General features: G+C 43.9%; 1 protein-coding gene across 1 annotated transcript in view; it reads left to right on the forward strand.

Moving 5' to 3' along the window:
• Positions 1-7721: 7721 nt before the first annotated feature.
• The window catches only part of CHSY3 (chondroitin sulfate synthase 3), a 438108-nt gene continuing 432696 nt past the window's right edge, over positions 7722-13133 (forward strand). The window contains exon 1 of the mRNA XM_077291549.1: positions 7722-8924. Within this exon, the coding sequence (XP_077147664.1) occupies positions 8285-8924 (640 nt within the window). The 5' untranslated portion in view covers positions 7722-8284. The remainder of the gene's footprint in view (positions 8925-13133) is intronic.

Consider the following 13133-nt stretch of genomic DNA (forward strand, 5'->3'; position numbering starts at 1 on the left):
AATCACCTGGTTAAACCAAACCATTCCACAAGGAAATTTCCGTTGTGGACATTGTCCGTTCTGCCAATACCATATGACAGGGCAAATGGTAGAAATTGGTTCCATCTTACACAAGGTATGTCACTTTATTTCTCTGCTAAAACCGCAGCAGGTCCGCTTATCTCTAATAGGCGAAGCACCAGAGTTAGGGACATTTTGGTCCGCAATAGAGTGACAAAGGATAAAAAAATCACCTGGTTAAACCAAACCATTCCACAAGGAAATTTCCGTTGTGGACATTGTCCGTTCTGCCAATACCATATGACAGGGCAAATGGTAGAAATTGGTTCCATCTTACACAAGGTATGTCACTTTATTTCTTGTAAAACGGAATTCGTTGTTTATGCGTTATTTTGCCCTTGTAAACGATTTTACGTAGGCAAAACTATACGCAAACTATATGTTTGATTCAGAGAACATTTCAAATCCGTGTCTACGGGCAAAGGAGTACCCAGACTCATAAGCCATATCAGAGAATGTCACCAGAGTGATCCGACAGTTCTCACCTTTGTGGGACTAGAGAAAGTAACTCCTACCCCTAGGGGAGGAGACTTGGGGAAAATCCTTTTGCAACAAGAAGCAAAATGGATCATGAGGACACGTGCTACGGGCCCTACTGGCTTTAATGATAGGACAGACATGTCCATCTTTTTATAATATTTCCCCAATGGTCTAACACTAATCCCCTGTTTAATCTGCGCCTTTTCGTGCTGTGATGAAATTGTCATTTTTCTTTGGTAAATTCCTGGTGGCTTTATTCATCTAAATAATGGGCTTCTACAAAAGAGGTAATTAGATTAAGAGTTGGATTGACGGTCTCGTTCCCTTTTTGTTACTTTTTATTTGGCTTGTCTTTTTTAGGATTTGAATCCCCCTTGTATAGTTAGATTCTTGTATAATTAATAGGCGGATCCCCCGTCTTTAAACCTTGTATTCCTCACATAGGTGGACTTGCGAGTTTATAAATGATGAATTAGATCATTAATGTCGGCATGAGATCTTTTTTGTACTGAGATAACTTATAACATGTTTCAATCTGCATTTTATCCACGCTATTATGGTTTTAATCTGCACCTTGATATTTTGCACCTTGTTCATCCGGAGGGTAGTGACGCCAGAGAGGAGGGGTTTTCACCTTATTTCTCCTGGCGGAACTTCCTCCCGATCATGGACCCATAGAAGCGCTACCGTTCAGCGCGAAACGGCCGTTGTCCGTCTTGCCTCACACGCTCCTCACCTCCTACTCCCCCGTGCCGTGAACATGTACTGCTACAAGTTCTAAATAAAGAAGACTTATCCTCTCCAACTCCGGTGAGTGCTGCGTTCCTTTTTTCTTTTGAATTACCGTTATATATATATATATATATATATATATATATATATATATATATATATATATATACTAGCTGTACTACCCGGCTTCGCCCGGGGTAATAACTGCTGTTAGCAAAATAGAATGTGTTAACAAAAATTTATTCTGCACAAAAAAAACACAAAACAAATAGATAGAAATGTAATTATTAAAAGGCAAAAACTAAGCTAATAGAAGCATTTTACAACATATATTTCAACACCAGAGATATTCCACACAGATTTAACTAAATTGGCCAAGCAATGTGAAGTAATCTTCTACTACTTATTCGAGAGCCTTTTGATAAACGACATTCTTAGTTTTTCCTTCAGGTGCAAAGACAAACAGATTTTTGGCTGTTCCAACTGTTGAACAGGCCACATAAAGTTGACCATGAGAAAAGCATGGAGATTGTAAATCTAAGCTAGCTGAAGAGCCCGGCGTTGCCTGGGCATAGTAAATATCTGTGGTTAGTTATAGCACCTCACTTCTCTTATTTTCCCATCACGCCTCTCATTTTCCCCATCACATCTTTCATTTTCCCCCTCACATCTCTCATTTTCTCCCTCACATCTCTCATTTTCCCCCTCACTCCTCTTATTTTCCCCCTCACTCCTCTCATTCCCCCTAACACTTGTCATTTCGACCTCACATCTGTCATTTTCCGATCACTCCACAATTTTCCCTCACTCCTCTCATTTTGCACTCACACCTTTTCATTTTCACCTCACACCTCTCATTTTCACCTCAATATATACATGTTTGTCATCTCCCTTATATATAGTATACACCTGTATGTCATCTCCTGTATATAGTATATACCTGTATGTCATCTCCCCTGTATATAGTATATACCTGCTGTGTGTCATCTCCCCTGTATATAGTATATACCTGTATGTCATCTCCTCCTATATATAGTATATACCTGTATGTAATCTCCTCCTGTATATAGTATATACCTGTGTGTCATCTCACCTATATATAGTATATATCTGTGTGTCATCTCCTCCTGTATATAGTATATACCTGTATGTCATCTCCTCCTATACATAGCATATACCTGTATGTCATCTCCTCCTGTATATACTATATACCTGTAGGTAATCTGCTCCTGTATATAGTATATACCTGTGTGTCATCTCATTCTGTATATAGTATATACCTGTATGTCATCTCTTGCTGTATGTAGTATGTACCTGTATGTCATCTCCTTCTCTATATAGTATATACCTGTGTGTCATCTCTCCTGTATATAGTATATATCTGTGTGTCATCTCCTCCTGCATATAGTATATACATGTGTGTCATCTCCCCTGTAAATAGTATATACCTGTGTGTCATCTCCTCCTGTATTAGACCTCGTTCACACGTTATTTGGTCAGTATTTTTACCTCAGTATTTGTAAGCTAAATTGGCAGCCTGATAAATCCCCAGCCAACAGTAAGCCCACCCCCTGGCAGTATATAAGAAGCAAAATGGATCATGAGGACACGTGCTACGGGCCCTACTGGCTTTAATGATAGGACAGACATGTCCATCTTTTTATAATATTTCCCCAATGGTCTAACACTAATCCCCTGTTTAATCTGCGCCTTTTCGTGCTGTGATGAAATTGTCATTTTTCTTTGGTAAATTCCTGGTGGCTTTATTCATCTAAATAATGGGCTTCTACAAAAGAGGTAATTAGATTAAGAGTTGGATTGACGGTCTCGTTCCCTTTTTGTTACTTTTTATTTGGCTTGTCTTTTTTAGGATTTGAATCCCCCTTGTATAGTTAGATTCTTGTATAATTAATAGGCGGATCCCCCGTCTTTAAACCTTGTATTCCTCACATAGGTGGACTTGCGAGTTTATAAATGATGAATTAGATCATTAATGTCGGCATGAGATCTTTTTTGTACTGAGATAACTTATAACATGTTTCAATCTGCATTTTATCCACGCTATTATGGTTTTAATCTGCACCTTGATATTTTGCACCTTGTTCATCCGGAGGGTAGTGACGCCAGATTTCTTTCTTTGGTTGGAATATATATATATATATATATATATATATATATATATATATATATATATATATATATTTTAAATTTTTCTTTTTTTTTGCCTAAAATACAGAGGAAATGTGTCATCTTTAACTTTAGGCCTTTAAGAAATCATTTCAACTTCAAATTCCTTAACTGTTCACAATAACAGTAATTTTGACCATGGGTGCCCAAACCTTTACATGCCACTGTAATAGAGGGTTCCCTGAAAAATGCCCACAGGAAAATTGCCCACAGGAAAATTTCCCACAGGAAAAATGCCCATAGGAAAATTGCCCACACAGAAAATTGCCCATACGGAAAATTGCCCACACGGAAAATTGCCCACATGGAAAATTGCCCACACGGAAAATTCCCCACACGGAAAATTCCCCACATGGAAAATTCCCCACACGGAAAATTGCCCACACGAAAAATTGCCCACACAGAAAATTGCCCACATGGAAAATTGCCCACATGGAAAATTGCCAATTGCAGCATCACAAAGTTTCAGATCTATGATATTTGAGGTGAAAGGTGAGGATGTTCACATGATATGTGATCAACTTGTGATTGACAGCTGACCTAGTGCGAAACTGCAAACATGCTGAAGATCTGTGGTTTGTAGCAGTCTGTCATTCTCAGCAATAGATAGATCTACTCTGCTCTCATCTCTCACTGATTCTGCCTTACTCCTCCCACCAGCCCAGAACAGCAGCACATGCAGAACCAGCAGCAGTGTGATCCAGAGGAGCCATCACTGCTATCAGTACCCACAAAAGAATCACTCTATTATCTGTGGAGTTACATGGGACTGCAGGTCAGATCTAATACAGTATCATCTCAGTGGGTGCCCTCCAAAAGCAGGGTGCTGATGGCTGAGATAGATGGTCCTGGAAGCCCAGAAGGCTCCGCAGAAAGGTGAGAGTCAGAATCTGTCAGAGGAGCGAAAGTGCCATAGCAGCTCCGCTCTCCTATTGACTTCAGTGGCAGTGAATCTGGGGCCTGCACTTCCTTCCCTGTCCACTTAAGAGTAAGAGTGAACAGACCCTACCTAGTTATGTATCATACACATATACTGCAGGTGCAGGCATAGGATGGAAGGAAATGCAGAGTGGATTTGAATAAGGGTATGTGCACACGTAGAATGATCCTCTGTGGATTTTTCTGCAGCGGATTTGATAAATCCGCAGGGCAAAAACTGCGCATTTTTCCTGCGGATTTATTGTGGATTTACTGAGGAATTACCACGGTTTTTGTGCGGATTCTACTGCGGTTTTACACCTGCGGTTTTCTATTATGGAGCAGGTGTAAAACCGCTGTGGATTCCGCACAAAGAATTGACATGCTGCAGAATGTAAACCGCTGCGTTTCAGAGTGTTTTTTTCCGCAGCATGGGCATTGTACAGTACATTGTTCTGTAAATGCATGGGAAACCGCTGAGGACCCGCAGCTGCGGAAACGCTGCGGATCCGCAGCAAAATCCGCAGCGTGTGAACATAGCCTAAGGGTCTCTAGGCCCAGACACACCACAATGAGAGTAGAATTATTGTTAGCACAGTGGAATGACAACTCCTAAGAACAGAATCCGTACTCTGGGACTAGGGATGAGTGAACCGAACCTGTAGAACCTGGAGAAGTAAACTGGGCCCAGAGACCTTTGTTGAAATCCATTCTGCATTTTCTTTGCTGCCTGCGTTGTGCTGTATTGTATTTCAATGGAGCCCATGGAAGTCCAGGACAATCACCCGGCAGCTAATTATTTGCAGGTGTGCAATGATTGTTTAATAAACGTAAGTTATTGTTGTTATTAGACCTCCTTAATAAACTGTTCTTAATAAACTTGTTGGTAGTTTTTTATGTGGGCAATTTTTGCCGACATTCTTCTGTTCTGCAGAGCATCTCACGTATACCTGCATACTATCCCCCTGTCCTGCAGAGCATTTAACCTATGATCTTTGCTATTATCTATCCTGCAGAGCAACTCACCTATAATTCTTTATTATTCTTCTGCCCTGTAGAGCATCTCACGTATACCTGCATAATATCCCCTTGACATGCAGAGCATTTAACCTATATTTCTTTGCTATTCTGTCCTGCAGAGCATCTCACCTACAATTCTATATTATTCTTCTGCCCTGCAGAGCATCTCACGTATACCTGCATAATATCCCCGTCTTGCAGAGCATTTAACCTATATATCTTTGCTATTCTCTGTCCTGCAGAGCATCTCACCTACAATTCTATATTATTCTTCTGCCCTGCAGAGCATCTCACGTATACCTGCATACTATCCCCCTGTCCTGCAGAGCATTTAACCTATATCTCTTTGCTATTCTGTCCTGCAGAGCATCTCACCTACAATTCTATATTATTCTCCTGCCCTGCAGAGCATCTCATGTATACCTGCATACTATTCCCGTCCTGCAGAGCATTTAACCTATATGTCTTTGCTATTCTCTGTCCTGCAGAGCATCTCACCTATAATTATATATTATTTTTCTGCCCTGCAGAGCATCTCATGTATACATGCATATACTATCCCCCTGTCCTACAGAGCATTTAACCTATAATTCAGCCTGTGGGCAATTTTCTGTGGGCATTCTTCACTTTACACCTCAAATATCATGGATCTGAAACTTTGTGATGCTGCAATTGGCAATTTTCTGTGTGGGCAATTTTCCGTGTGGGTAATTTTCCATGTGGGTAATTTTCCGTGTGGGCAATTTTCCATGTGGGCAATTTTCCGTGTGGGCAATTTTCCACGTGGGCAATTTTTCTGTGGGCATTTTTCCTGTGGGCAATTTTCCTGTGGGCATTTTTCCTGAGGGCATTTTTCTGGTCACCACAATAGAGTAGCCTGATAAGAGCTGTCGACATGCAAGTCCATGCAGAGACCAAATGTTACATTATATGCTTGCATTTTATAGTATTTATTATGCTTTACTCATATGGCGTCATATTCCAGTGATTTACAGACATCATGATTACTGTCCCCATTGGGGCTCACCATCTACATTCCCTATCAGAATATGTCTTTGGAATGTGGGAGGAAACCGGAGAACCCAGACGAAGCAATCACAAATACAGGGAGAACATACAAACTCCTTGCAGAAGTTGTCCTTGGTGGGATTTGAACCCATGACCCCAGAGCTGCAAGGCAACACTACATTTGTATGTGTATGATATGAAATTATATTTAATGCTACATTATTTTCTTGCATGCTACAGTTCTCTATATATGTGCATGATATGAAATTATATTATACTAGATGGAGGCCCGATGCTATCGCATCGGGAGGGTGGTAATGTCACGATGGGGGCAGGCATGCGGCGCTATTGTTACCTAATGGCATCCTGTGATAATCGAATGACTTTTGCAGCAGGGGACTCATGTGCTTGACGCCTACGCTTATATGCATTGTTTTTGTCCCAGCGATGCTGTTGCTCTTCAAGAGTCTCATTTGCCCTTTGTTGTCTTCGACGTTGTGCCTTTGCTGCTTTCCTTTCATTGTCATTGGCGTACCTTTTATGAGGAGCCATGTTGGCATTGATATTTGGTGTGCCCCCTATGGCTGTCCTGGTGGGTAGTCCCTATAGGCTGTCCTGGTGTGCAGTCCCTATGGGGTGTCCTGGTGGGTGCCCCCTATGGCTGTCCTGGTGGGTTGTCCCTATAGGCTGTCCTGGTGATCAGTTCCTATGGGGTGTCCTGGTGGGTGCCCCCTATGGGATGTCCTGGTGTGCAGTCCCTATTTGATGTCCTGGTGGGTGGTCCCTATGGCTGTCCTGGTGGGTAGTCCCTATAGGCTGTCCTGGTGTTCAGTTCCTATGGGGGGTCCTGGTGGGTGCACCCTATGGGATGTCCTGGTGGGTAGTTCCTATAGGCTGTCCTGGTGTTCAGTTCATATGGGGTGTCCCCTATGGGATGTCCTGGTGGGTAGTCCCTAAAGGCTGTCCTGGTGTTCAGTTCCTATGGGGGGTCCTGGTGGGTGCCCCCTATGGGATGTCCTGGTGTGCAGTCCCTATGGGATGTCCTGGTGGGTGGTCCCTATGGCTGTCCTGGTGGGTAGTCCCTAAAGGCTGTCCTGGTGTTCAGTTCCTATGGGGGGTCCTGGTGGGTGCACCCTATGGGATGTCCTGGTGGGTAGTCCCTATAGGCTGTCCTGGTGTGCAGTCCCTATGGGATGTCCTGGTGGGTGGTCCCTATGGCTGTCCTGGTGGGCAGCACCTATGGGAGTCCTGGTGTGCAGTCCTTATGGGTGTCCTGTAGGCAGGCAGTCCCTATATACTGTACTAACCAGGCAGATGTAGCTCTGGGTGCACGATCCACCTGCTCCGCTGTGTGTGGGCATGTGCCATGTGGCAGATCTCCCAGTACAGTGGGTATCGGGGTGGCACCCTCCAGTAAGCACATGGGCTGCTCCCCTCCCACATGACAGCAGGATAGTGCAGCATCTTCATCCAGGCTGTGCACCAGCAGCTGCAGCTCCCTGTGTAACTTCCTATGGAGAGACCACGCCGAGGATGACGGTGGGCAAGGCTGCTGCTCAGGGAGCGCTCCCTGCAGAGTGGCAAGGCGGCGAGCTGGCAGGTCTGGGTGGGCACAGGGACTGATCAGCAGCCAGGGGTGTGGAGGCTGCCGGCTGGGAGAAGGTGGAGCGGGAGGAGGAGGAGGATCGGCAGCTGCAGCGTGGGGCTGGGAGGAGGTGCGAGCAGCAGTGACAAGCTGGCAGCCCAGACACCACTGCTGCTCCGCAGGCTGCTCCTGCTCTCCTGCCCGGCAACTTTTCCTCCAGCTCAGCAGCCAGGAAGCCTGCGCCGAGTGCCAGGAGCAGCCGGGGATTCCTAGAGAGTTCCTCTGCACTGAAGAATGGCTGTGAGGTCCCGGAGACCCTGGATGAGTGTGGTGGTGGGCTTAGTCCTGGGATTCACTGCTGCCTCCTGGCTCATCGCCCCCAAAGTAGCTGAGATGAGCGAAAAGAAGAGAAGGTCCAATGTCTGCTCCTTCTACAGTAGAGAGAGGCACCAGCCGGGGCAGCATGGGGGCATGGGTAGCCCCAGCAGGGATGACCCTGGGCATGGGAAAGATGGAGTGCCACCCAACACTCCAGCCACTAGATCTGAAGAACACCCAAAGAAGGAGAACAGCAACAGTAGCAGCAGACACAGGGTTAACCACAATGGAAGTGGGGACTGGGGTCCCCCCGAGGAGAACCAGAGACACTTCCTCTATGTCGGGGTTATGACAGCCAAGAAGTACCTGGACACCAGGGCAGTAGCAGCCTACAGGACCTGGGCACCTTATATCCCAGGGAAAGTGGAGTTCTTCTCCAGCCAGGGCTCAGAGGAGATCCAACTGCCCGAGCCTGTGCCAGTCATCTCCCTGCCAGGGGTGGACGACTCCTACCCTCCTCAGAAGAAGTCCTTCATGATGATCAAGCACATGCATGACAAGTACCTGGATAAATATGAGTGGTTCATGAGGGCTGATGACGATGTGTACATCAAAGGCAAGTACCTGGCCCCTCGTGTCACCTTATAGAGGGGGTTACATAGAGGAGACCCCAACTCTGATTATTCTGTAGGTGCAGGAGCTTCCAGTACACATGATCTGGGCTTGGGGCAATAGTCAGGACTAGTTCAAGAGTTTATGGCCAACCCTATACGCACCAATCATTGTGATCTAGAGTAACTGCATCTGAGGCTCCATACGTGGAAATAATGGAACAGAACCTAAAAGATTGTAATATAGAAGGATCAGGAGAAGTGAAACCAATGTACTCAACATGTCTAACAGATTTTAGGGGATTCATTCATTTATTGTAAGGCACATTTAACCCTGGAGACAAGTGTCAGCCTCAATGGTAGTGATCAGTCCTAGGGTATTGGGACCTTCAGAAATGTTGAAACAGTTTTATGCTCCTCACAACATGTCAGATTTGTTCTTCTCTAGAAAGGAGCATGGGCGCCCATATGATTTTATGTTTATCGTGTAGGATGAGGACCCACATGGTCCAAAGCGAATGACATCATCTTTATTCCTAAATTCTTGCCTTGCTCCCCAGACTCTTACATGTTGGTGGAAAAATGCAGAAAATGCCTCTGTAAAATAATCCAGGCATCAACTTACAAATACACATCACTGTCTATAACTGCATTTTGTAGGCCAAGCCATAGTTAAAAATGTATGAAGAAGGAATTTTCCAGCATAAGGAGTAATGGTAAAAGCAGAGTATTAGTTAGTATAGGAGTGACAAGAACAAGTGATGCCTGAGGTCACACCACAGAGAGTCTGGATGCCCAGACCGGCTGAGTCAAGGGAAAGAAAGTCTTGATTCATTGTTCCTTCCATCACTCAGGGCAGCACTTCAATGCCAACTTCAATTGATCATCTTCACGGTTTGTCTTGTAGGGTCATCAGGTTCTGGAATCCCCTTACTGACAATATACAGCCTGTTTACTAACACAGAGAATTGTTTGCTTACACATTCTGATGTTGTCATAACAGTTTCCAAAAGTAGCAGCACGTAATGGAGACTCAATAAAAGGTTGTAGTAATTCTGTATACAGTGCGGACATAGTGCACAACAGTATACTGAGGCTATGTGCGGTACCAAGAATGTGCCGTCACCACTGAGGCTGAAGGACTCACATAAGGGCCAAATTAATCGATAGTTAAACTATTGGCAGCACGGTGGCTCAGTGGTTAGCACAATTGCTTTGCAGGAGTCCTGGGTTCAAATCCCACCAAGGACAACATTTGCAAGGAGGAAGTATGTTCTCCCAGTTTTTGCATGGGTTTCCTCCCACCCTCCAAAGACATACTGATAGCATGGTGGCTTAGTGGTTAGCACTGATGCTTTGCAGCTTTGGGGTCCTGGGTTCAAATCCCACCAAGCACAATATCTGCCTTGAGTTTGCGTTTGCGGGGGTTTCCTCCCTTACTCCAAAGAAATAGTGATAGGGAATGTAGATGGTGAGCTCCAATGGGGACAGTGATGATGATGTCTGTAAAGTGCTGTGGAATGAATGGCGCTATATAAGCAAAGTCTAATAAATATAGGACTTCATTTATATCCAAATTCTCTGTTGTATGAGGCAGTAGTGTGGCCCCTCAGAGGTCTACGGACCCCTATTGTACCTCTATATGGCTGTGATGTTATACATTTTTTTTCTTCTGGAATGGAAATATGTCTAGTATGTTCCACTGGATGTGGTATTACAGATAGAGGGTCCTAGGACTGAGTACCCCTGTGATATATGGCCTCATATGGCAGCACATGGAGTGTGTATAACTCATAGTCTGGGATTGTAGGGACTCTAGTACTGGGAGGACATATCCACATCTTGTCCTGGTCAGATCTGATCCAAGAGGCGCAGCGTTCCATAGCTTTTCTGTATGTTGTATACATTGACAATGTTTTCTGGTTTTCTGCCATCAGTGTATCCTTCCTGTGAACATATGTCCTGTATTTCTTAAATCCTGCTATTTCCAACTTTCAGTGACATTGAGACGCTCACTTTTATTGGAAGTAAACCAATTATTAGCATGGCGCTACTATTGCCGCGGCTTACAAAGGGCCAATCCGCTGCCACTTGCTAGATCTCATTAGCACCATGCTGTCAGCTCACTGAGGGGATTGAGCTGGATGGCTCTTGTGTAAACAGTCCTGTGCACACATAGAAGGGAATGTCATGGTTTACCTTCTGCAGCCACAATACTACATACAGTGCTGCAGCTCCATAAAAAAGGACAAAACGCCATTGTAGACTTGGCAGAACATATAATGGTGTGATTGAGGTGACCACGGCCTTAGGCTGCATTCACATGATGAGCTTTCGGTCAGTTTTTTCTCTGCATATATACAGGTCCTTCTCAAAAAATTAGCATATAGTGTTAAATTTCATTATTTACCATAATGTAATGATTACAATTAAACTTTCATATATTATAGATTCATTATCCACCAACTGAAATTTGTCAGGTCTTTTATTGTTTTAATACTGATGATTTTGGCATACAACTCCTGATAACCCAAAAAACCTGTCTCAATAAATTAGCATATTTCAACCGTCCAATCAAATAAAAGTGTTTTTTAATAACAAACAAAAAAACCATCAAATAATAATGTTCAGTTATGCACTCAATACTTGGTCGGGAATCCTTTGGCAGAAATGACTGCTTCAATGCAGCGTGGCATGGAGGCAATCAGCCTGTGACACTGCTGAGATGTTATGGAGGCCCAGGATGCTTCAATAGCGGCCTTAAGCTCATCCAGAGTGTTGGGTCTGGCGTCTCTCAACTTTCTCTTCACAATATCCCACAGATTCTCTATGGGGTTCAGGTCAGGAGAGTTGGCAGGCCAATTGAGCACAGTAATACCATGGTCAGTAAACCATTTACCAGTGGTTTTGGCACTGTGAGCAGGTGCCAGGTCGTGCTGAAAAATGAAATCTTCATCTCCATAAAGCATTTCAGCCAATGGAAGCATGAAGTGCTCCAAAATCTCCTGATAGCTAGCTGCATTGACCCTGCCCTTGATGAAACACAGTGGACCAACACCAGCAGCTGACATGGCACCCCACACCATCACTGACTGTGGGTACTTGACACTGGACTTCAGGCATTTTGGCATTTCCTTCTCCCCAGTCTTCCTCCAGACTCTGGCACCTTGATTTCCGAATGACATGCAAAATTTGCTTTCATCAGAAAAAAGTACTTGGGACCACTTAGCAACAGTCCAGTGCTGCTTCTCTGTAGCCCAGGTCAGGCGCTTCTGCCGCTGTTTATGGTTCAAAAGTGGCTTTACCTGGGGAATGCGGCACCTGTAGCCCATTTCCTGCACACGCCTGTGCACGGTGGCTCTGGATGTTTCCACACCAGACTCAGTCCACTGCTTCCTCAGGTTCCCCAAGGTCTGGAATCGGTCCTTCTCCACTGCTTCCTCAGGGTCCGGTCACCTCTTCTCGTTGTACAGCGTTTTCTGCCACATTGTTTCCTTCCAACAGACTTAACATTGAGGTGCCTTGATGCAGCACTCTGGGAACAGCCTATTTGTTGAGAAATTTCTTTCTGGGTCTTACCCTCTTGCTTGAGGGTGTCAATGATGGCCTTCTTGACATCTGTCAGGTCGCTAGTCTTACCCATGATGGGGGTTTTGAGTAATGAACCAGGCAGGGAGTTTTTAAAAGCCTCAGGTATCTTTTGCATGTGTTTAGAGTTAATTAGTTGATTCAGAAGATTAGGGTAATAGGTCGTTTAGAGAACTTTTTCTTGATATGCTAATTTATTGAGACAGGTTTTTTGGGTTATCAGGAGTTGTATGCCAAAATCATCAGTATTAAAACAATAAAAGACCTGACAAATTTCAGTTGGTGGATAATGAATCTATAATATATGAAAGTTTAATTGTAATCATTACATTATGGTAAATAATGACATTTAACACTATATGCTAAATTTTTGAGAAGGACCTGTATATATATATATATATATATATATATATATATATATATATATATATATATATATATATGTGAAGAAAGTCTGTAACATCAGAAACTCTCCACAAAAGCGCATCGTGAGAACATAGCCTTACAAAGCTTTTCCACTTCAAGCATAAGACCGTGTTCACACACAATGTAAATACTGTGTTTTTCTGCAGTTTTTTTTGTACAGAAAATGTAATGTGATTTCATGAAAGTTCACGTCTACTGTT

Source organism: Ranitomeya variabilis, chromosome 1 (genome assembly GCF_051348905.1).
Source record: "Ranitomeya variabilis isolate aRanVar5 chromosome 1, aRanVar5.hap1, whole genome shotgun sequence".
Classification (NCBI taxonomy): Eukaryota; Metazoa; Chordata; class Amphibia; order Anura; family Dendrobatidae; genus Ranitomeya; species Ranitomeya variabilis.